The sequence below is a fragment of the Bison bison genome, unplaced genomic scaffold (assembly GCF_000754665.1).
Source record: "Bison bison bison isolate TAMUID 2011002044 unplaced genomic scaffold, Bison_UMD1.0 scf7180017864291, whole genome shotgun sequence".
In the NCBI taxonomy this organism is placed as follows: domain Eukaryota; kingdom Metazoa; phylum Chordata; class Mammalia; order Artiodactyla; family Bovidae; genus Bison; species Bison bison.
In genome coordinates this window covers 8,403,172-8,425,370 of record NW_011494863.1, presented here as the reverse complement: position 1 = coordinate 8,425,370, position 22,199 = coordinate 8,403,172, and the positions used below count along the sequence as shown (strand labels likewise).

Sequence of the window (22,199 nt, the reverse complement as noted above, 5' to 3'; positions counted from 1 at the left end):
GCCATGATCTTCGTTTTCTGAATGTTGAGCTTTAAGCCAACTTTTTCACTCTCCCCTTTCACCTTCATCAAGAGGCTTTTGAGTTCCTCTTCACTTTCTGCCATAAGGATGGTGTCATCTGCATATCTGAGGTTATTGATATTTCTCCCGGCAATCTTGATTCCAGCTTGTGTTTCTTCAAGTCCAACGTTTCTCATGATGTACTCTGCATATAAGTTAAATAAGCAGGGTGACAATATACAGCCTTGACGAACTCCTTTTCCTATTTGGAACCAGTCTGTTGTTCCATGTCCAGTTCTAACTGTTGCTTCCTGACCTGCATACAGATTTCTCAAGAGGCAGGTCAGGTCATCTGGTATTCCCATCTCTTTCAGAATTTTCTACATCAAGAGTATAATAGATGCTCAATAAACAAGAGTTTTTTTTTTTTTTTTCCTTTTGGAAATTTAACGGTAGGAATCAGAGATAGCCATCAGTTTATCATATATTTGCTTTGTGACCTTGGCTAGTGTTTTTTAAAACCATTTTTAGACTCATATTTTCATCGAAGTTAGGGATGAAGTTGTACCAGAGTAAGGTAGGCTAGGCCCCTAAACCAATGACTGGTGCCCTTGTAAGAAGACAGAAGTCTGCACACAGACACAGAAGACCACGCGAAGACAGAGTCAGAGATCGTAGTGATGCTGCCACCAGCCAAAGAACTCCTAGAGCTACCAGAAGCTAGAAGAGGCAAGGGAGGAGGCTCCCCTAGGGGATCTATCCAGAGCAGGGCCCCACCAACACCCTGACTTCAGACTCCTCGCCTCCACAACTGAATATCTCCATTGTTTAAAGCTATCCAGTTTGTGATACTTCCTACCAGAGCCCTAAGAAACTAATACAAGAAAACTAATTTGCAGTGTCTAACTCCAACACTAAGCAGGCTACTACTTAACACAGTAGTGCATGCTTTCCACATATCAAAGCATACGAAAAATGGCATGTGTGAGAGGCATGTTTTTTTTAAATGTGATGAAATGTTAAAAGACACAAGAAAGATTGGCTGATTTCTAACTCTAACTGAATATTCCTAGAACTTGAAGAGCACATGAATGTGTAGTGCTACTGTTCATAAAGTGGTTTGAGAAAATTGTCAAACAGAGCAGAAGAGGAGTTTTTCAAATCCCTGAAGAGAAGGTTCTCGAATTCCTTGGTGTCTCCACTATGCCTGGCTCAGCAGTTGGAGGAGGGAGATGAACAGGAAGCACTTCTGCAGCGTGTTTTCTTTCTCCTTAACTGAATCTGCTGATGATTGAGTATGCTTGATGTCAGCAAATCCTGAACAAGGATAAAATGATAGATCCTGGTCTTCTAAGCACTAGCTCCAGTAAGGATAAGCAAAACTCTGGCATGTCCGTCAGTGATGTATGGACCAAGGCTTCAGGCCCAGTCCTAACTCTAGCCATTAGCTGACTACAGGGTTCCTTCTGGAAAAATATTCTGAAAGGAATAGAAATCTTACTCTTCACCATCATGTAAAGGTAAACGCAGCCCCATGTGATAAATGCCTATAATGGCTGAACTCTACAAGTCACCTCTGAGCAAGTCCACACCTAGGTATGCCCACCAAAGAATTGACAAGAACTCAAATGGGTGTTTGGGTACCAATATTCATCCAGTATTATCCACCATAGCCCAAAGATGGAAACAACTCACATGTCCATCAACAGATGGATAAACAGTGGTATATATGTACACTGGAATATTATACAGCTATAAAAAGGAATGAAGTTCTGACACAACATGGATGAAACTTGAAGACATTACGCTAAGTGGAATAATCCAGACTCAAAATAGGAAATACTGTATGATCATACTTAAATGAGGAGCTTTGAAGAGTCGCATTCACCAAGAAAGAAAGTAGAATACAGATAACCAAGGGCTAGAGGGAGGGGGAATTGAGGTGTCAATGTTTAAGTACAGAGTTTCTCCTTGGGATGATTAAAAAGTTCTGGATATGGATAGTGGTGATAGCTGCACAAGGATATACTGTGCCACTTAACTGTACACTGTTTAAAATTCCAACTTTTATGTAACATTTTTCACAAAAAGTGATAAAAGAAAAAGTTTTGAGCAAATGGTACAAAAGTCTCCACAACTCATTCAAGTCAACATTTGTTTTTAAGTAATATTCATACCTAAGATTAATCCCATATAAATAAACCCAACTGCTTTGAATATTATTTCACTATAGTGATGATTTACTATTCCAAAATAAGGAATAATGTCTCTTGTCTCCTGCCATACAAATATTTTTTTAGGATTAAAAAATTATCAAACACTAAAAAAAAGCAGTTGTAATCTAAGACAACATCAGTACCTTTTGTCATTTAGGTATGTTTAAAACTGTGAAGTTAAATAAATTATAGGCTGTTAAAGTTATAGAACTGCAGAACCACTAAATTAAACTTTCAAGAAATCAAATTTTAAGAAATTATAACACACTATCATGATATAAATGAAACTGCAGATGCAGAAGCATTTAAAGCATCATCTCAAATACATCAAATGCCTTTTACACACATGCACAGATAAAAACTACTTAATGGATTCATTTATTTAATAAGTTGGGTACTGAAGATATAAAAGTGAATAGAATGGACAAAAATCCCTGTCCTCAAGAAATTTACTTTATGATGAGAAAAACACAATTAACAAAGTAAATAAGTAAATTAAAGTAAGAAATTTAAAGAAAAATATAGTGAGTGAGAAAGAAGAGAGGTGCCAGAATGAAGAATGAGGAGAGTTATGGAAACTCCCCAAAATATTAGCAAGAGTTATCCAGAGGCTGAGATATTGAGGGTGACTTTTTTTCTTCCTGATTTTATTTTCCAGGCTTTCTACAACTCAGATGTACTACTTTTATAATTATAAAACTTGCTTTTAAATACACGTTTCCTAAAAATAGCTGCAATGTAGTTCATCTCATCTACCTTTGTACTAGAATGTTAACCATAGGGAAAGCTGGGGCTACAGTCTTCAGTGGCGATGCGCTGGGGCAAACAAGCAAGCAAGCCAATTCCAGTTACCAATCAGGCACCTACGACTTCAGCAGAAATTCTTTTCCATGTTCAATCAAGCCTTAGTTTAGAACATTTTTCCTGTTATGTTATACCCTGGACAGAAAGTGAAGTTATCAAAGTGGCAATGACTTTATTATTTTATAAAGGTAAACCAAAATTATCCTACGAGCTATCATACAATGAGGTTGATCTAAAAAAAGGCTGAAGAGTGAGTCAGTTAGGATGATTATAGCCGTGAAATAAATTGTGAAAGACGTCGATGTAGGTCATTGAAATTGTCCTTGGAATCGAAATGAATAGAGGAAGACAAGTAAACTCAAGAGTAGCAAGGAACTGTGTAATTTACTCAAGGGAAGAAGAGGTGTTATGTATTGAACCTGTTACATGTTAGCAATAACGTAGTCTGAGGGATAGCGTGGGCTGCAGCAGATGTGAAGGCGAATGCCCCTGTGAAATGAAATGACTCAGCTCTCAGAGAGCAGGATGCACTGCTGGGCCTTTAATTAGTGTCTGACATATTATTACTGAAAAGCAATCCCCTAGGTTTGTTTCAATTTATAAATTCATTCTGGTTGGCCATCATGGGAGGATATCTGTAACTGAAATAAATGAAAGTTATTTTATATCAAGATTCAGGATCTAGCTGTGTGGCTGTCTGATACCGGTCAGTGCTTTAACCTTCAGTGCCTCAGGCCTGTCACGTTTAAACTACAGGCTGATAAGATGATAAAGGGTATTATGGTAGTTGGCCCCTGTCATTACTCCTAATGAGAAAGTTACTGGGTGGTAAGTACATCTCCATATCAGTTCACTTCAGTCACTCAGTCGTGTCCGACTCTTTGCAACCCCACGGACTGCAGCACACCAGGCTTCCCTGTCCATCACCAACTCCTGGAGCTTACTCGAACTCACGTCCATTGACTCAGTGATACCATCCAACCATCTTATCCTCTGTCATCCCCTTCTCCTCCTGCCTACAATCCTTCCCAGCATCAGGGTATTTCAAATGAGTCAGTATTTTGCATCAGGTAGCCAAAGTATTGGAGTTTCAGTTTCAGCATCAGTCCTTCCAATGAGTATTCAGGACTGATTTCCTTTAGGATGACTGGTGTGATCTCCTTACTGTCCACAGGACTCTCAAGAGTCTTCTCTAATACTCTAATAATTCAAAAGCATCAATTCTTGAGCATTCAGCTTCCTTATAGTCCAGCTCTCATATCCATACATGACTACTGCAAAAACCATAGCTTTGACTAGACGGACCTTTGTTGGCCAAGTAATGTCTCTGCTTTTTAATAATGCTGTCTAGGTTGCTTATAACTTTTCTTCCAAGGAGCAAGCTCTTTTAATTTCATGGCTGCAGTCATCATCTGCAGTGATTTTGGAGATCCCCAAAATAAAGTCTCTCACTTGTTTCCCCATATATTTGCCACGAAGTGATGTGACAAGATGCCATGATCTCAGTTTTCTGAATGTTGAGTTGTAAGCCAACTTTTTCACTCTCTTTCACTTTTATCAAGAGGCTCTTTACTTCTTCTTTGCTTTCTGCCATAAGTGTGGTGTCATATGCATATCTGAGGTTATTGATATTTCTCCTGGCATCTTGATTCCAGCTTGTGCTTCATTCAGCCCAGCGTTTCTCATGATGTACTCTACATATAAGTTAAATAAGCAGGGTGACAATAAACAGCCTTAACATACTCCTTTCCTGATTTGGTACCAGTCTATTGTTCTATGCCCAGTTCTAACCATTGCTTCCTGACCTGCATACAGATTTCTCAGGAGGCAGGTAAGGTGGTCTGATATTCCCATCTCTTGAAGAATGTTCCACAGTTTATTGTAATCCACACAGTCAAAGGCTTTGGCGTAGTCAATAAAGCAGAAGTAGATGCTTTTCTGGAACTCTCTTGCTTTTTGATGATCCAGAGGATGTTGGCAATTTGATCTCTGGTTCCTCTGCCTTTTCTAAATCCAGCTTGAACATCTGGAAGTTCATGGTTCACATACTGTTGAAGCCTGACTTGGAGAATTTTGAGCATTACTTTTCTAGCCTGTGAGAAGAGTACAATTGTGTGGTAGTTTGAGCAATCTTTGGCATTGCCTTTCTTTGGGATTGGAATGAAAACAGACCTTTTCCAGTTCTGTGGCCACTGCTGAGTTTTCCAAATTTGCTAGCATATTGAGTGCAACACTTTCACAGCATCATTTTAGGATTTGAAATAGCTCAACTGGAATTCCATAACCTCCAGTAGCTTTGTTCATAGTGATGCTTTCTAACTTGACTTCACATTCCAGGATGTCTGGCTCTAGGTGAATGATCACACCATCTTGATTATCTGGGTTATGAAGATCTTTTCTGTACAGTTTTTCTGTGCATTCTTGCCACCTCTTCTAAAATCTTCTGCTTCTGTCAGGTCCATACCATTTTCGTCCTTTATTAAGCCCATCTTTGCATGAAATGTTCCCTTGGTAACTCTAATTTTCTTGAAGAAATCTCTAGTCTTTCCCATTCTATTGTTTTCCTCTATTTCTTTGCACTGATCACTGAGAAAGGCTTTCTTATCTCTCACTATTCTTTGGAACTCTGTATTGGTATATCATTCCTTTTCTCCTTTGCCTTTAGCTTCTCTTTTCACAGTTATTTGTAAGGCCTCCTCAGACAACTATTTTGCCTTTTTGCATTTCTTTTTCTTGGGGATGATCTTGATCACTGCCTCCAGTACAATGTCATGAACCTCCGCCCATAGTTCTTCAGGCACTCTGTCCATCAGATCTAATCCCTTGAAATCTATTTGTCACTTCCACTGTATAATTGTAAGGGATTTGAGTTAGGTCATACCTGAAATGTCTAGTGGTTTTCCCTACTTTCTTCAACTTAAGTCTGAATTTGGCAATAAGGAGTTCATGATCTGAGCCACAGTCAGCTCCCAGTCTTGTTTTTGCTGACAGTATAGAGCTTCTCCATCTTTGGCTGCAAAGAATATAATCAATCTGAATTCGATTGATTGCCATATCACTTGCTTCCAAATCAAACTCCATGACATACTCAGTTTCCAGAGGGGGAAGGTGGAGGTGGATGATTCAAAGTAACAGTGTCCAGCTGACCACCTGCTAAACTGCCAGCCTGGAGCAGTGACTACTACCACATGTCCTACCTGAGTATGTCGTGGGGGTGCCTCACCCCCAGCATCCCCCACATCAGCACCCAAATCTGTTGTAGACAGAGGTAGGAGGGCCCTGGCAACTCACCTAGAAGCCTTCCTAGGGAGGAGGCAGCATGTGAGCCAAGTCTTCAAGCCCCTGGGGGCCTATATCCCATCAGACCTCAGCAAACATAAATTCTAAGCTGAAATTTGTAGGAAATTAGGGACAGCAACTGCAGGCACTGCAGCCCAAGTGTGGGCCCTTCTGAATGCAAAACCCTGTGCGCCTACACTGCTCCCACATGGATAAAGCCAACTCTGGTCTCATCATTTCACAGGAATTAACCAATAAAAGGGGAAGAAACTATCAACTTAAACTTCTTCTACCATTTCCTCTTTAAAAAAAGATCCTCCCTTAACATCATACTCAGCTTCAGTGCTTGACTCATTTCTCTGCTTCTCTTTAGAGCAAACTTGTTGAAAGGGTTTACTGTACTTGCTTGTGTCTGTGTCCTCCCCTCCCATACATTCCTGACTCCCCAGCCTCTGGCTCTTGCCTCCACATCCCCACTTGAACTGCTTTTGTCAGTGTCACTTATATTCTGCTGATTGCCTAATCCCACTTTGCTGCTGCTACTGCTAAGTCGCTTCAGTCGTGTCCGACTCTGTGCGACCCCATAGACGGAAGCCCACCAGGCTCCCCTGTCCCTGGGATTCTCCAGGCAAGAGTACTGGAGTGGGGTGCCATTGCCTTCTCCAATCCCACTTTACTCAACCCAAATCTCACTTTACTCAACCACCCAGGAACATTCAACACAAGCAACTACTTCCTTCTCCTTGAAAGAGTCTTCTCTTACATTCCAGAACATACGTTTTTCATATCTCACAGGCTGTTCCTTCTCAATTTCCTTTGCTGATTGCTTTCCTCTGCCTGACTTCTAAATACTAGGGTTCTCCTCCTCGTCTCTTTTTCCTTACTCTCCACTCTCCCAAGGCAGACTCATCTGTCTCAGTAAAATTTAAAACCATGTCTTTTATATCTCTAGCCCAGACTTTTCCACTCATCTCAGCTTCCTATTTGATATCAGCATTTTATACACCGTCATTTTATGCACCCAACTGAGAAGTCTTGACTATGCCTAAACATGTCCCCATCCCTCAGCACCCCTTCTCTTGCATCTCAGCAAAATATCACAGCCGTCTACTTGCCTATTGAAGCAAATCCTAGAATTCATTCTTGATATTGTTCTTTCCTCTTAGTCCACATTCAATCTATCAGTAACTCTCAATTATTTTATATTGAAAATACATGTTGAATAAACTCTCAGTTTTCCATCTCCCACTAGGTTAGCCCAGGGACCACCAACTTTCACTTCAAATGAATATGATTGTCCCAATTAAAAGAGGCCACCTTTTTTTTTTTTTTTCTATTTCAGCCTCTTCAGTGGTATCTACATAGTACTGATTTAAAATTACAATTGTATTTTTGGATTTTACAGATCAGAAAATCCCATCCACCTTAAAAACAGCAAACAAAAACTAGAGAAGAAAAGGAAAACTAATATTGGGTAGCTTTTAGTTTTTATTTGCCAAGTAAGAACATTAAAAATTATGGTGATCATGATAACAGCAGTAATAACTCTTTATGAGCAATTAGTATGTGCTAGGCAGTGTGCTAAACACTTTTTACGGATAATCTTTTTATTCCCACAAAATATATTCAAGGCAGATGCTATTATTAGCAGCCATTTACATGTGAGAAAACTGGAGATCAGAGAGACAAGTCACTTCTCTAAGTTCTCACTGTGAAAAAAATTGTATTTCCACAATTCTTAAATACTAGACACACACAAGAAAGAAGGTAAATGTAAACTTAAAATTTTTACTAGTATTACCATGTGAGAAACTTACTACATTGCTCTTGTTTTTCTCCTTTCACCACAGACTAAGAAAAACATTATATTTGTTCACAGAGGGTATCTAGAAGCCACTGAATTAACCTGTGGCTTAACTGACACCACAATGTTTAAGGTTGAAGGTCCACTCTAGAACATTTCACTGAAGATCCACTGATAAAAAAAAAATCACTTAGCTCCTTCCCTAGTCCTTTATCATCCCAACTGGTTGGCAGCAAATGATTGCCACTAATACATGTGGAGCTTGGCAGGTCCTTTAAGGAAATATTTGAAACTTCTCCAAGAACGCAGCTTTCAAGGCCAGTTGATGGCATTTGCCTGCATAGTCAGTACTTCCCTTTTATGAAACACGGTACCCCAGGGAGTCGGGGCTTTCCTGGCACCAACTACTCATGCCAAGACCAAGCAATGGGCACCAACAGCTTCTTTTTCTGCTGCCTAGACCCCAACTCATGAATTGGTTCAAAAGTCAGAAATACACTGGCTATTTCTTTAGAACAAATCGGGAAGTAGCAGTTGGGGCAGGATCGGGGATCAATACCCCCGATTGTTGGATGTCTCTCAGTTGACTAAATGCCCCTTGTAGGAAATAAACTCTACTAATGATATTTCAAATGAGTTACATTGAATTGAATCTAGGCTACCAAATAATACATATATTTACAAAAATAATATAATTTATTCTCTAAAATAGTAGATTTATTGGTCCAAGTACTTCTACTGACTCAAACTGATGAAGAAAAACAGAGTCTGTGAAGACTGCCTTTGTTAAGCATCTGTAGAGAACAGATGTCAGTCTTCTTGCCCAATCTTTTAGTGACAGCTCGATGGTTATGAGTGGATATCAGATGAGCCCCTGGCACACATAAATAAATGCCTTCAGGATGCCTTAGGGCAAGGGTTAGTACAACATGGCATGCTGTCATGCCATGGCATGGAGGTCAAATTCCACCCTCTATTTTTATATGGCTCATAAGCTAAAAATGGCTTTCATGTTTTTAAATGTTTGGCAAGTCAAAATATTTTGTGACAAGTGAATATGATGTGAAATTCAAATTTCAGTGTCTACAAGTAAAAGTGTTACTGAAATAGAGCCATATTTGTTAGTTTCCCCACTGTCTATGGCTGCTTTCATGGGGCTACAGCAGAGTGAGTCATTGTGACAGAGGCTGAACAGCACAGCATAAAATATTTACTATCTGGCCCACCACAGAAAAAGCATACCAACCCCTACTGTCAACTCTTCTTCGAAATAATGAAAAAACATAGGTAACTCAAGTGTAGAACAAGGTTAATATAACTTATTGTACTGTAAATATGCCTCCAGGAAGGAAATAGTTCAGGAGGAAAAAAAAAAAAGCCTCTGCCAGTCTAGTGAATTCAAAATCTATAACCATAGCTTTTTCAGTCCTTTCAACCATATAAATTGTGCTGCGTCCTATTTTAAGAGGAATATAATTCCATCATTGTGTATGTGTGTTTAAAAACGAAATTTCCACAAACGGTCCCAGAGCAATGTATAGTTGAAATCCCTGTATAATTGATAGAACCTGAATTGGTAAAGTCCTGGGTCTCTGTAAGTGAATTTACACTTGTAAGGCCATATGTGCTAAGTCGCTTCAGTCATGTCTGACTCTTTGCGACCATATGGACTGTAGCCCACCTCTGTCCGTGGGATTCTCCAGGCCAGAAAACTGGAGTGGGTTGCCATTTCCTCCTCCAGGGGATCTTCACAGCCCAGGGATCAAACCTGTGTCTCTTATATCTCCTGCACTGGCAGGCAGGGTCTTTACCACTAGTGCCACTTGGGAAGCCCGTATAGCAGAAGTCAGATTCTCTGAAGGCCTTCACTCCCATTCTCATTGAAGTAGTTGCTGAATATTGAAGCTAGCTAACCAATTTAATTTTTCAACCTAGGTTAGTTTCAAGATGAAAAAAACATGTCTGTAGCTTTGGATTGGATAAAAAGTTAGTACAGCATGATTGTTTAACAATGAGTAACTGCTTCAACATACTTTGTGCATAAGACACTCTGAACTAAAATGTTCTTTAAAAACACAAAAGAAGTTATCTCCCAATCTAATTCCCATAGGGACTGGAAGCATCCCACCATTAAACAGAGCTACCCTGTGTTTCACTTATTAACCTCCATAAACATGCATTGTGTTGCCTGAAAAGCTTGTAGGCAGGAAACTTTACAGAAGAACATCATCGCTTTTCAGCTGTGGAGATTCTGCAAGCTATTAAATCAGGGAAGGGAGGAAGAAAGGAATAAATGGGAAGAAATTATGTTTCCAATAGAAAGTGTTCATGATTATGACCTTTTGCTTCCCAAATTGAGATTCACAGAGAATTATTTGCCACAAGGTATTAAAAGGTTTTCCACAACCTAACTTAATTTTGAAATAAGTTTGAAAATTATCAAAGTACTGAGATTTCAATACTGTTGCACATTTCAGAGCCATTATTATGCTAATAAGCACTGTGAATCTCCACAGGCAGGATGTAAGTTGCCCAAATTTATTTGTGTAGATTCTCCCAAACATGTTTTTCTAACCCACTGCTCAGGAAACATGCAAATTGGAATCACCGCCTCTGTCTTTGATGTCTCTTTTCTTGGCTCTGTCTAGCCTGTTTCTCCCTGACTCTTCTGATACCTTAGCATGGGGGAAATAAAGCTCTCCCAAATTAAAAGTGTTTGTTGCCATAAATCAATGGATCTGAGACCATTTATGACAAATCCTTTAACTAAATGTTAGACTGTCCAAGAAATGGTTTTAAGGAGCCAGTTCTCACTAGGGAAATGTTCATTTTACTTTCCCAACCATTTTAACACAAAATACTAAATAATATCAGACAACATTACTCAAGTTTGAGAGGGGGAAGTCTGAAATTCATTTGCGTACCCCACTGGGACATTAAAATAACAAGGAAGAGTCTGAAAGTCCTTCAGGGCTGGAATGAATTCAGTAACCTCCCATTTCTTTTGCATTGCAAATCTGTGGCCAATTTTTTTGGCCCAACATTTTGAAGGACCCATTGCCTCTGTCCCCAAAGAAGATGTAGGAAAACTGGAAGCAGTCGCACACATCCTAGGAGACAAGTGATGCCAAATGAAAGCGGAACACTGAGTTTGCAGCAAGTCCAAAGAACAATGCAATAATTGAGCTCTCTCTGCAAACTCAGCATCGATGTACTCTTTGTAGAGCCTTTTAAATGTAAGGCCAACTTTTCTCAGCTACAGTCCTCCAGAAGAAAGCTGTCTCTTGGTTTAACTAAACCAACTCCATCACCTCTACATGATTTCTATGTGCTTGGAAACACATACAACTTGCAGTGATTACAAGATCCTCTTCTGTTGCCCAGACCCTGAATTATAACCAAGGCCACTTTCTCCTGTGCTAAAGAATTTCTTTCCCTATGTCAGCCTGAAAACCTCAACAACTGGGCTTTGAAAATGCTAATCTTTTAATAAAACAAGTGAAAAAAATAAAAGAGAGAGAGGAAATAAAACAGATATAACAATTTATAAACATTAATAACAACTACTACCCGTATTTCTTTTCTTTTAGGAAACTTAGAAAGTTTTTCTGTATTATTCCTTATTTCTCATAGTATCCACATGGTAGTTGGTTTTGGGGGAAAACTATCACGATGTCTGGTCAAATGGGATTACTTAAACAATCTGCTTTAGACTTAAATCAGGAAAAGTTAATTTATTGATTTTTCAACCCAATGAGTTCATGATTTTGCCTTAAATGAAAATATAATCACCCCAGAGGAGATCAAAGAAAAACCAGATGAGATTATGTTTTTGTGAAGTTAATAATTTGGCTTCTTTTCAGAGGACTTACATAGGTTTTCACAGAATTTATAAGCTCTGCCATCTGGCAATCCAACTCTGTTGACAGAATTGTGAATAGGTCATATTACCTATGGCATCTACACAGTTGCATGTCATCAATGCTGTGTCTTTCTGAAGTAGAAATACTTAAAAGAGTTCATGTTTAGAGACTCTGATACTGGTAAACAGTGTTTTAACTAGCATTAAGTGGGTAGTTACTTTATATAAGACACCTTGCTGAGTATTTTACCTGCATTAGTTTAGCCTACCCTCACAGTGACCCAATGAAGTATATGTCCAATTTACTTGCATTTTATATATGAAGAAACTGAGCTTACAGAGATTTAATAACTTGCACAACAGAAGAATTTTTTTCCAAATTCATTAGCAATTATTTAATTTTGGGGACCATTTTTTATGGTATTTCAAATCCTTTTAGAACGTTTATAATTAGTCAGATTGACTCTGGTGTTTGATGGTTGATCAGGCTATACCTCCTTTGATTTTCCACATAAAAACACACAGATTGCTAGTTTGTGGCACAGCTGAGATTTGAATCTGTGTATGGGTTTTCACTACCAGGGCCCTGGTCTACTATGTCAAGTGGTCTCCCACTACTAAAATGTAGAACATAATTAGGTAGAAGATAGTGTGGTGAGTGGTTCCTCAAAAAATTAAAGAATCATCATGTGATCCAGGAATTCTACTTCTAAAGCATGTACCAATTGAAAACAGGCTTGAACAGATACTTGTACCCCCGTGTTCACAGCAGCATTATTTATAGTATTCAAAAGGTAGAAATAACCCAATGTTCATTGATGAATGAAAGACTAAATGCAAAATGTGTTATCTGCATACAGTGTAGACTATTTTTCAGCCTTAAAAAGGAATGAAATTCTGATACATGCTGCAGTATGGATGAACCTTGACAACTGAAATAAACCAAACACAAAAGGACAAATAATACATGAGTCTACTTTATAAGGTATCTAGAACAGTTAAAGGGCTTCCCTGGTGGCTCACATGGTAAAGAATCCACCTGTGAATGTAGGAGACCCAGATTCCACCCCTGAATCAGGAAGATCCCCTGGAGAAGGAAATGCCAATCCACTCCAGGATTTTTGCCTGGAGAATCCCGTGGACAAGAGGAGATTGGCAGGCTATAGTCCATGGGGTCTCACAGAGTCAGACATGACTGAGTGACTAATATATGCACACAGAACAGTTAAAATCATAGAAACATAAAGTAGAATAGTGGTTGTCAGGGGCTAAGGGGATGAGGGAATAGAGAATTAATGTTTAATGGCTACAAAACTTCAGGAAGATTAAAAAGTTCAGGGGCTTTCCAGGTGGCTCAGGGGTAAAGAATCTGCCTGCAGTATAGGAGCCTAGGGAGACGCAGGTTAGATCCCTGGGTTGGGAAGATCCCTTGGAGGAGGGAATGGCAACCCACTCCAGTATTCTTGCCTGGGAAATCCCGTGGACAGAGGAGCTTGGTGGGCTACAGTCCGTGGGGTCCAGAGATAGATGGTGGTGATGGCTGCCCCTAGCTGTACCCCCTCAATGCCATTGAACTGTACACTTAAAAGTGGGGGAAATGGTACATTTTATTATATATGTTAGGGTGTTAGACACTCAGTCATCTCCAACTCTTTGTGACCCCATGGACTGTAGCCTGCCAGGCTCTGCTGTCCATGGGATTCTCCAGGCAAGAGAATGGGTGGGCACTGGAGTGGATAGCCATTCCTTCTCCAGGATATCTTCCTGACCCAGGGATCAAATCCGGGTCTCCTGCACTGCAGGCAGATTCTTTACCATCTGAGCCACCAGGGAAGCCCATATATATTATACCACACACACACACACACACACACACACAAAATAATCAGAACTTAGGTTTACCCTAAACCACAAAACAGTAGTATCATGTATGATCTACTTGGTAAGAAATGACTTAACAGTAATTAACTAAGCAAGCCTTCTGCTCTTCCTCAGCAGCTATAAAGCTTATACTTCGTTTTCGCTAAATAAAGATCAACATAAGTAACTAACAGAATGATTCTCTCAAGATCAGTATCAGATGGACCAGCATGAAACAGAAAGTGTCAGGATGAATTCCATCAAGAATAGCTTATCTCAAAGGACATCCACTAACATCTTATTCCTTAATTACCTTTGAAGTAAATCAAAACATTTTTTCCATGAGAAAGAAATCTTGAAATATTACTTGGGAAAATGGGTGCAAATTTTCTTCTCAAATGTATAATGGGAATAGTAAACACTTTTCCATCACATCTTGGGATTCTTTCAGCAATATTTTAAAATAATTATATTGGTTCGTTTAAGTGCCCTAGATTCTAGCTCCATTTGATTATTTATATAAAAATACAGAGATCAAATATGATATAGGCATTAATGTTCTTGGATCAGTCAGTGCTTTTTGCCATTGTTTCTTGGTTAGAAGCCTCATAGCAATCAAATAAAAATTTTCCTTATGCTCAGTCCAGAGCTATGAAAGGAGCCAAATCTACGTTATAGGATTTACTCATTTAAGTCATAATTTTTCTTCCCAAAACTCAATGATCTTATAAAAAAATAAATTAATATGGCAATTAAATAACCCTTTTCATAATATACAAACTCATTCTCATCAGAATGTGGAGATACAGGCAACTGGTCATTTCCTACTTTGTCATTATTTGGACTTTTTCTTGTGCTTGAACTATTCTGTTATTACATGAGTGGCTTCCTCACATTTTCCAGGCTTTACCTCAGGTGTTACTTACTCGGGCCAGCTCTGGCCACACCCTATCTGAAGTCTCCTCACCATCACCCTGTCACTCTCCATAAGGTCCTCAGATCCTTCCCTTGGTGGCACCTGAACACTGTCTGAAGTTATCTGGTTTGTGTATTCATTAACTAGTTTCTTGCTTGCCTCCCACCCTTAGAACAAGAGCTCCGCAAAGGCAGGGAAGGGGCATCTTGTGCCCTGCTCTGCTCCCCACAGCCGGCGGAGGCGTGGGCTCGTAGCAGATGCATTTGTTTTTCTACTTGTGTTTACAACTCAGCATGTAAACGGACTCAGAGTCTTGCCCTGGGAAGCGCAGACATACTGTTATGCACAGCTCTTTTCTCTAAGGATGCTACTGTAGGCTCATCTGCTGGGGGCCAGGACAACAAAAGTGGTGACCTAGAGTGTATTGAAAGGAAAGCTACGATAAACCTAGACAGCATATTAAAAAACAAAGACATCACTTTGCTGACAAAGGTCCATATAGTCAAAGCTATGGTTTTTACAGTAGTCATGTGTGGATGTGAGAGTTGGGTCATGAAGAAGGCTGAACTCTGAAGATCAATAATGTGTTGCTAGAGAAAACTCTTGATAGTCCCTTGGACTGCAAGGAGGTCAAACCAGTCAATCCTAAAGGAAATCAACCCTGAATATCCATTGAAAGGACTGATGCTGAAGTTGAAGCTCCAATACTTTGGCCACCTGATGCTAAGAGCCAACTTGTTGGAAAGGACCTTGATGCTGGGAATGATTGAAGGCAGGAGGAGAAGGGGATGGCAGAGGATGAGATGGTTGAACGGCATCACTGACTCAATGGACATGAGTGAGCAAACTCCAGGAGATAGTGAAGGACAGGGAAGCCTGGTGTGTTTCAGTCCATGGGGTTGCAAAGATTTAGACACGGCTGAACAACCACCACCACAGAGGGTGTTAAGAAAGAGCTGCTTGCTCCTTCTGCCTAATTTTACTCCAACCTAGTTTTCCCAGAGCCCCTTAAAGTTACTTTTAAAGTGATACCTGCTTTCTCATTTGCCACAATTCCTTGGGGGAAGTAACTTTCTTGGGCACTCCATGAAATCAAGGGCTGGCTGGATTAAAGAAGATTTAGACCTCTCTATTTTCTCATTATCATGCTATCCTAGTACCTTAAAATGACACATACCCCTAACAAGTAACAAGCATGAAGCTGGCCTGTCTTTCCTCCTCTCTTCTCTGAGGACCAGCATCATGTACAACCTTAGCTATGAATCTGTAGGGACCACAGTGAACCAAACACATGAAACCCAAGTCTTTTTGTCTTCCTATTTTAGACATGGAAAAAATCAAGTAACACCCTCTAGATCCTTGACTTTACAGCTTGAAAGAGTAAAGCAAGGCTACAGATATGAGTAAAATTTTCTTAAGACCATTTTCAAACCATATAATTCCAAGGTTCCTCTGCAGTATTTTGTATAGGTAGTCATGACACATCTCTGAATTGATAATGAACAGCTGGCAACAAAGCATCTTGATCGGCCAGGTATCTGTTTTTTTTAAAGGGTTCAAACAAAAACTCAAAAACTAAGACCAGAGCAGACTTTTATTTGTTCCCCAGCCATGGCAGATAGCTAATTGTCCCCCTTCTTGTATAACAAAACAGAATGCCTTATTTTTAGAAGGTCATGGCCATGCAAGATAACTAACTAAACTTCTCAGTCTCCCTTGTAACTAGGTATGTAAGTGTGAGTGTAAGTGACAAGCAACAGGCAAATCACATCCTTAAAAGGAGTGGGCTTGGTCTCCCCGCTCTCCCCCTTCCCATGGCCGGGATGTGATGTGGTGCTGAGCCAGCCTGAGGAATGAGGGTGGCAGTAACACTCAGGCTATGAAGGGCTAGAAAGAAGCCAGCTTGTCAGACCAGAGTCCCTAACCCTTCAGAGTCACATCTCACCTGGATCACTTATGCCTAGATTGCTAACATGAGAAAGAAAAACACAACCATCTTCTTTAAGTCACTGTTAACTTGTAAGTTTCTGTTTTAGCAAAGTTTCCTTGATGGTTCAGATGCTGTTTCATCATTTTTGCAAAGTGCCTTTAGGATCTCAAAATGATGAACTTCTGGAGTTGAAAAAGAACTTCAAGTTTACTACCCTCTCCTCTCAGTTGATTGATGAGGAAGTTGAAGGTAAACTTCCTGAGCCACACAGGTAGCTGAGAGGAGGACTAGGGCTCAAATCTCCTGAATTTCCATTCATTGTTCATTTCCTTTGTGGTCCAATTAACAGAACTATCTGGAAATGATTCTGGGGGCTTCCTCTGGGGCACCTGGGCAAGTTACTAGCTGGGGTCCAGGGCCACTTTTTCCCCAGACAACCTAACAGCATATGCCTATAAGGCTGCTCTAAAGTTTCACTTTTCTCCAATGAAACTGATTCTTTTTCCTACGACCTAGCATTGTGGAAATTGGCAAGGACCCATAGGAATATGTAAGTTGGAAGCTCAGAAGGCACAAACTTGCCTCACTCCACTCTATAATATTATAAGTATTATTATTCACATGAAATTTGATAATATAAGAAATTTTCTGTACCAGGGGTAGGTTCATCTGTCAAGGGAGCAGCACAGAGAATTATAAATCATTTAGTTTCAAGGTCTTCTATTGAAACCAGGTGCCCACTCACAGCTCCCTTTGGACAAAGGGCATTGGTAGAGTCATGATTAAGAAAGCTGTCCAAGGTCCCATGGAAAGTGGAAGGTAAAATCCAGCTCTTAGCATGCAAGGTTATGCTCAGGCTTATCCTTGCATTTCTACCTTTTTTAAAGGTCTTATTGGCTTGGCAAAGAAGTTCACTCTGGTTTTTTCCTAAGATGCTATGGAAAACCCTGAAGGAACTTTGTGGCCAATTCAGTACATGGCAATTTATTTATGAAGTGAGGAGCTTATATCTGAATTCTGTAAGTTCTATATTTATATACAATTAGTGAACATTTCTCACCATCATCATTTTCATCAAACACTGGTGGTTTGCTTGAAGTGTTGGCTCCCATAGTTGAGTCTACCCAGACGTGGACCTTCCACTTACATTATTCCAACAGAAACATTCATCTTCACTCAAAAGGGGTCTGGAAACCTCAGCTAGGTATCTGGGAGATAAAAAGAAAAGGAATTCTTATGATATGGTGTACTAAGGTGTACCTGATTACAGACAGTAGCTGAAATTAAGTTAATCTGAACCTCTGCAGTAAAATGTTTCATTCTTGAAAATGACAATTTGCGAAATAACAGAGAACATCTAACATCTGGGAGCACCCACTACATGGCCTCATCAGAAGTGGACCTGGACTTATAAAGAGGGAGGAAAGCAAAATATTTTTCTAAGTGTGAAGACAAGTTTAAAATGAGGTCAGCAGTGCTTTTTTAAAAAAATTACTTTAGGCCACGCTGTGTGGCCTGCAGTGTCTTAATTCCTCCGCCAGGGATTGAACCTGGGCCCCTGTAGTGAAAGTGCTGAGTCCTAACCACTGGACCACCAGGGAATTCCCAGCAGTGCTCTATGTAACACATATAAAAGAAACATTGTATTATGATTTTCTATATCTTTGAGAAAATAGGTTAATTATAAACATTTTTCGATGGGTGATCAAGTTAATTTTCAGTCATAAAAAGACATCCCCTCTTTCCTCTGACCCTGGAAGTTACTATAATATCAAAGGCACAAGTTCTGAGTTTGGGCTTGACCATGCCAGCAAATCGCAGAGTTTCATGGAACATATTTCTTTTCTCCCCTGAACTTGAAGATCATAACAGTCCTCACCTCAAAGACAAATGAAATCACATTTAATTTGTGATAATACTTAATGTATTTTCACAGTACAGGTGCTCAATAATTGTTGGCAGCTAGGAAGCTCGGATAATACGCAAGAGCTAAAAAGCCCTGAAAAGTGTATATTTACAGCTTTGATCATTTTTAACATAATTATAAAAACAGCTTTACTTTCCTGGAAACTGGTATGGAAAGCTGACACTGATAATGGCTTTTAAATTGCCCATCTCTCAAGTGGGAGAAACAATGCCTTCTGCAGAAATCACAAGCTTAGATGCCTACAAGAGCCAGAGGGAAATGCAAATGAATGAGCTGGACCAGGGGGAAGATATTACTGCCTGCTGGGACACTGGCGACCTGCGAAATCCAGCCTCCATCAAAAAGATTGTTGCTAAAGTGCAAACACAGGCCCTGGGGCCAGATCTTTAGGTCTACCCTGCAAAAGGATAAAAACCTAGATTTTATATAAAACAATATTTAAAAGTTCATATCAGCCATATGACTTGAGCATATCTCATGCATGGGACAAATATGGCTCATCAGTTCAGTTCAGTGACTCGGTTGTGTCTGACTCTTTGCGACCCATGGACTTCAGCATGCCTGTCCCTGTCCATCACCAACTCCTGAACCTGCTCAAGCTCATATCCATTGAGTCGGTGATGCCATCCTACCATCTCATCTTCTGTCATTCCCTTCTCCTCCTGCCTTCAATCTTTCCCAGCATCAGGGTCTTTTCCAACGAGTTGGCTCTCAGCATTAGGTGGCCAAAGTATTGGAGCTTCAGCTTCAGCATCAGTCCTTTCAATGAATATTCAGGACTGATTTCATTTAGGATGGACTGGTTTGATCTCCTTGCAGTCCCAGGTACTTTCAAGAGTCTTCTCCAACATGAGACATTCTGTGTGAGGCAACTAGCACCATGCCTGGCACATAATTTGCAAAGTATTAATATTAGTTATTGCTACTTTTATTAGTGCAATATTTCCTTATCATGTATTATTTTTTAATATGCCACCTGTTGATTTCCTCTTGAACTTTTTGCACATGACAGGAATACAAGTTAGAGTCAGAATAGAAAAAAGTGTCCCAAGTGAACCTGGACTAAGGATGAGTAATTGAAAAGGAATTTGAGTAGCCCCTATGCAAATCTAGAAGAAAAGCTCCTTTTCCTATTAGAGGAAATGTAAGTAAAGCCTTCATTTGGAAGGCAGACTCATTAAGGAAATGCTACTTTTCATAATGAAAGCCAACTGCTGGCAAAGTGCCTTCTGGACTTGAAAAAGCAGCATTAAATGGAGAGCAAAGACAGAGTCAGCAATTAGGAAGCAAGAGATTAAATAATATGGGGGAGGGGAGGGAGGGGCAGGAGGTAACAGGTGGTTGGAGGAAGCTCAGAGGGGATGATGGAGATGAGAGAGAGAGAGAGAGAAAGAACTCAACTGTATCTCTGGGCTACAAACAAAGGGTTTGTAATCCCTGAGGAAGAGAGTGAGGAAGAAGTGGGTGGGATACTCTTAGTATTTCCTTGCAGGCTAGGGAGAAGCAATGGAGTGCCCTGTGTGTTTCATTATTGCATTCAGAGTCCAGAATAAGTGGGGAATAGTAAAGGTTGAGCCACAGATGACATTAGAGAGGCTTAGTCCTAAAGAGAACATCAATTTTAAGGAGTTGTGATTATTAATATTGCAGACAGGGGCTACATTCTCTTCAATTTTGTGAGTAAAACCTCAGTACACATAGCTTTCACACCACACTCCAAGCCTGCCACTCTTAGATTTTTCTTCACATCTCAGGCTTTTCTCAAGTAGCCCATCTTCCCACAACACAAAGTGTACTAAGCACTGACCTTGTAACTTGTCAGGTCAGAAACAGAAAGAGGGATATGATCACAATTTGCCATATTTCCGAGTTCTGTTCTGATGTGCAGACAATTTTGTTTACCAAAGATCCAGTGATGTTCTTTAGTGTAGGAAGAAAATATGTAAACAGGGAACCACTCTTGTTTGGGGGATGGGCAGAAGACTTGGCCTATTGGGTTGTAGCTTATCCATTGTGTTTAATACACCCAATCCTGTCTAGAATCGTCTTTCTCTTTTTTCTCCCTTTGTAGATAACCAAACTGGTAACTTTCCCTCATATCCAGAAAGAAATCAACTTTTTCCTAGCAGGCAAATGGAGACACATCTTTTCCATTCCACTGAACAGGGCCCAGAAGAGCTACAGGCCTTTCCTACCAACCCCCACACCCTTTCCTAACCTGATATTAACTCTGCAGTGTTACATAAGCATCATTTTGAGATATCAAGGGGGCAGTCACCACCCATGGAAACGAACATCCTAGACAGAAAATATAAGAGAAACAGCAATGTGTCTTATTAAGGAAATGAAGGAGTTTCTAGATTCCCCCTTGACCTGGCCACTTATCAGATTATTAACTGTAGACAGTGTTTGACCTTTGGCCTACACTTTGGGAGGAGGTCAACAGGTGAGCTGCTCCAAGCAGCTCAGGCTCCCTAGGTAAAGAGGTGTCTTCTGCAGGAAGAACCTATGCTGTGATGCAAAAAAGGTGTAACTTCCGACAGAACCATCTAGTTTTATTCCCACAAGATATGCACAGACATAACTTATTTTGTTTGCATCTGAACAACAAAACTGCTTAAACAGAGGTAAATTTAGAAACACAAGAAAGAAAGAAAATATCCTGAAAAAAATCCAAGTTAACATCACTTGCAGTTAACTATTATTTATAATTCATCAACTTTTGCTTTATCATTTTTATATATTAAAACCTATAGGAAAATAGTTTTTCCACCTCAATCTTCATGCCAAATTCATTCCGCTTCATACTTCCCCCAAACAGCTGCGATTATGAATGTGATTGTATACATTTTACAGACTACTTTCTGTGATTTTACACACATAACGTGTCTTTTAAAATGTCACCTAAGTGACATCAGACAATAGGTATATTTTGCATCTTACTGATCATTACTTGTGCTATCTACAAGTATAATGTAGATTATACATTATACAGCTCTGATTTCTGCTTTTTAAGTGCTGCATAGCAGTCCACTGTATGACTCCATGGCACTTGGTATAAAACCATTCCAATTCTTCAGCTTTGGGGCAGGTGTGTGTGGGGGGGCGGCGAGGGCGGGGGGAATTCTGGTGGAGATGAAGCCAGCCATCAAAGGCAATGTTGGCTTGTTTTGAGGCTGGATAAGAGTAACAAGCAGAAATATTGATACCTCCCACACTTACCCCGCAAATATTTTTTGAAGTCTGTCTGTGTCTCTACCTGAGCCAGAGGCTGGTGGACAAAGTGGAGTACACATTTCTAAGAAGCTAGGAATGGTCCCTATCAGCTTGTGGTGGGTCATCCCGACTGCCTGCTTTTGTCTTTTTTCTCTTTCCTTTCAACTTCCTAGCTTCCCACCAGTGCTCTTAGTATGCAGGTTGATTTAAAAGGAAAAAGATCTAGAGCATCACTCACCTAGCTCCGTTATCCCTTCACGCCTTCGGAGAAGCTCAGACTGGTGCTTCCACCTGGGGAACAGGAGCTAAAAGAGCAACTCTGAGCAAGAGGAGTGAGCGGGGAATGGAACCTACCAGCCTGGGTGCCCCGGCGGCCGGTGTGAGC

At 40.1% G+C, this 22,199-nt stretch overlaps 1 protein-coding gene and 1 non-coding gene across 2 annotated transcripts in view; both read right to left on the bottom strand.

Moving 5' to 3' along the window:
* The window catches only part of STK32A (serine/threonine kinase 32A), a 131,354-nt gene extending 109,174 nt beyond the window's left edge, over positions 1 to 22,180 (bottom strand). The window contains exons 1-2 of the mRNA XM_010850474.1: positions 22,053 to 22,180; positions 17,732 to 17,879 (exon numbers count right to left, since the gene is read on the bottom strand). Coding sequence (XP_010848776.1) covers positions 17,732 to 17,783 — 52 coding nt within the window. The 5' untranslated portion in view covers positions 17,784 to 17,879; positions 22,053 to 22,180. The remainder of the gene's footprint in view (positions 1 to 17,731; positions 17,880 to 22,052) is intronic.
* On the bottom strand, positions 18,201 to 18,272 carry TRNAE-UUC. Its single transcript has one exon. It is a non-coding gene; the product is annotated as a tRNA-Glu (tRNA).
* Positions 22,181 to 22,199: the final 19 nt, after the last annotated feature.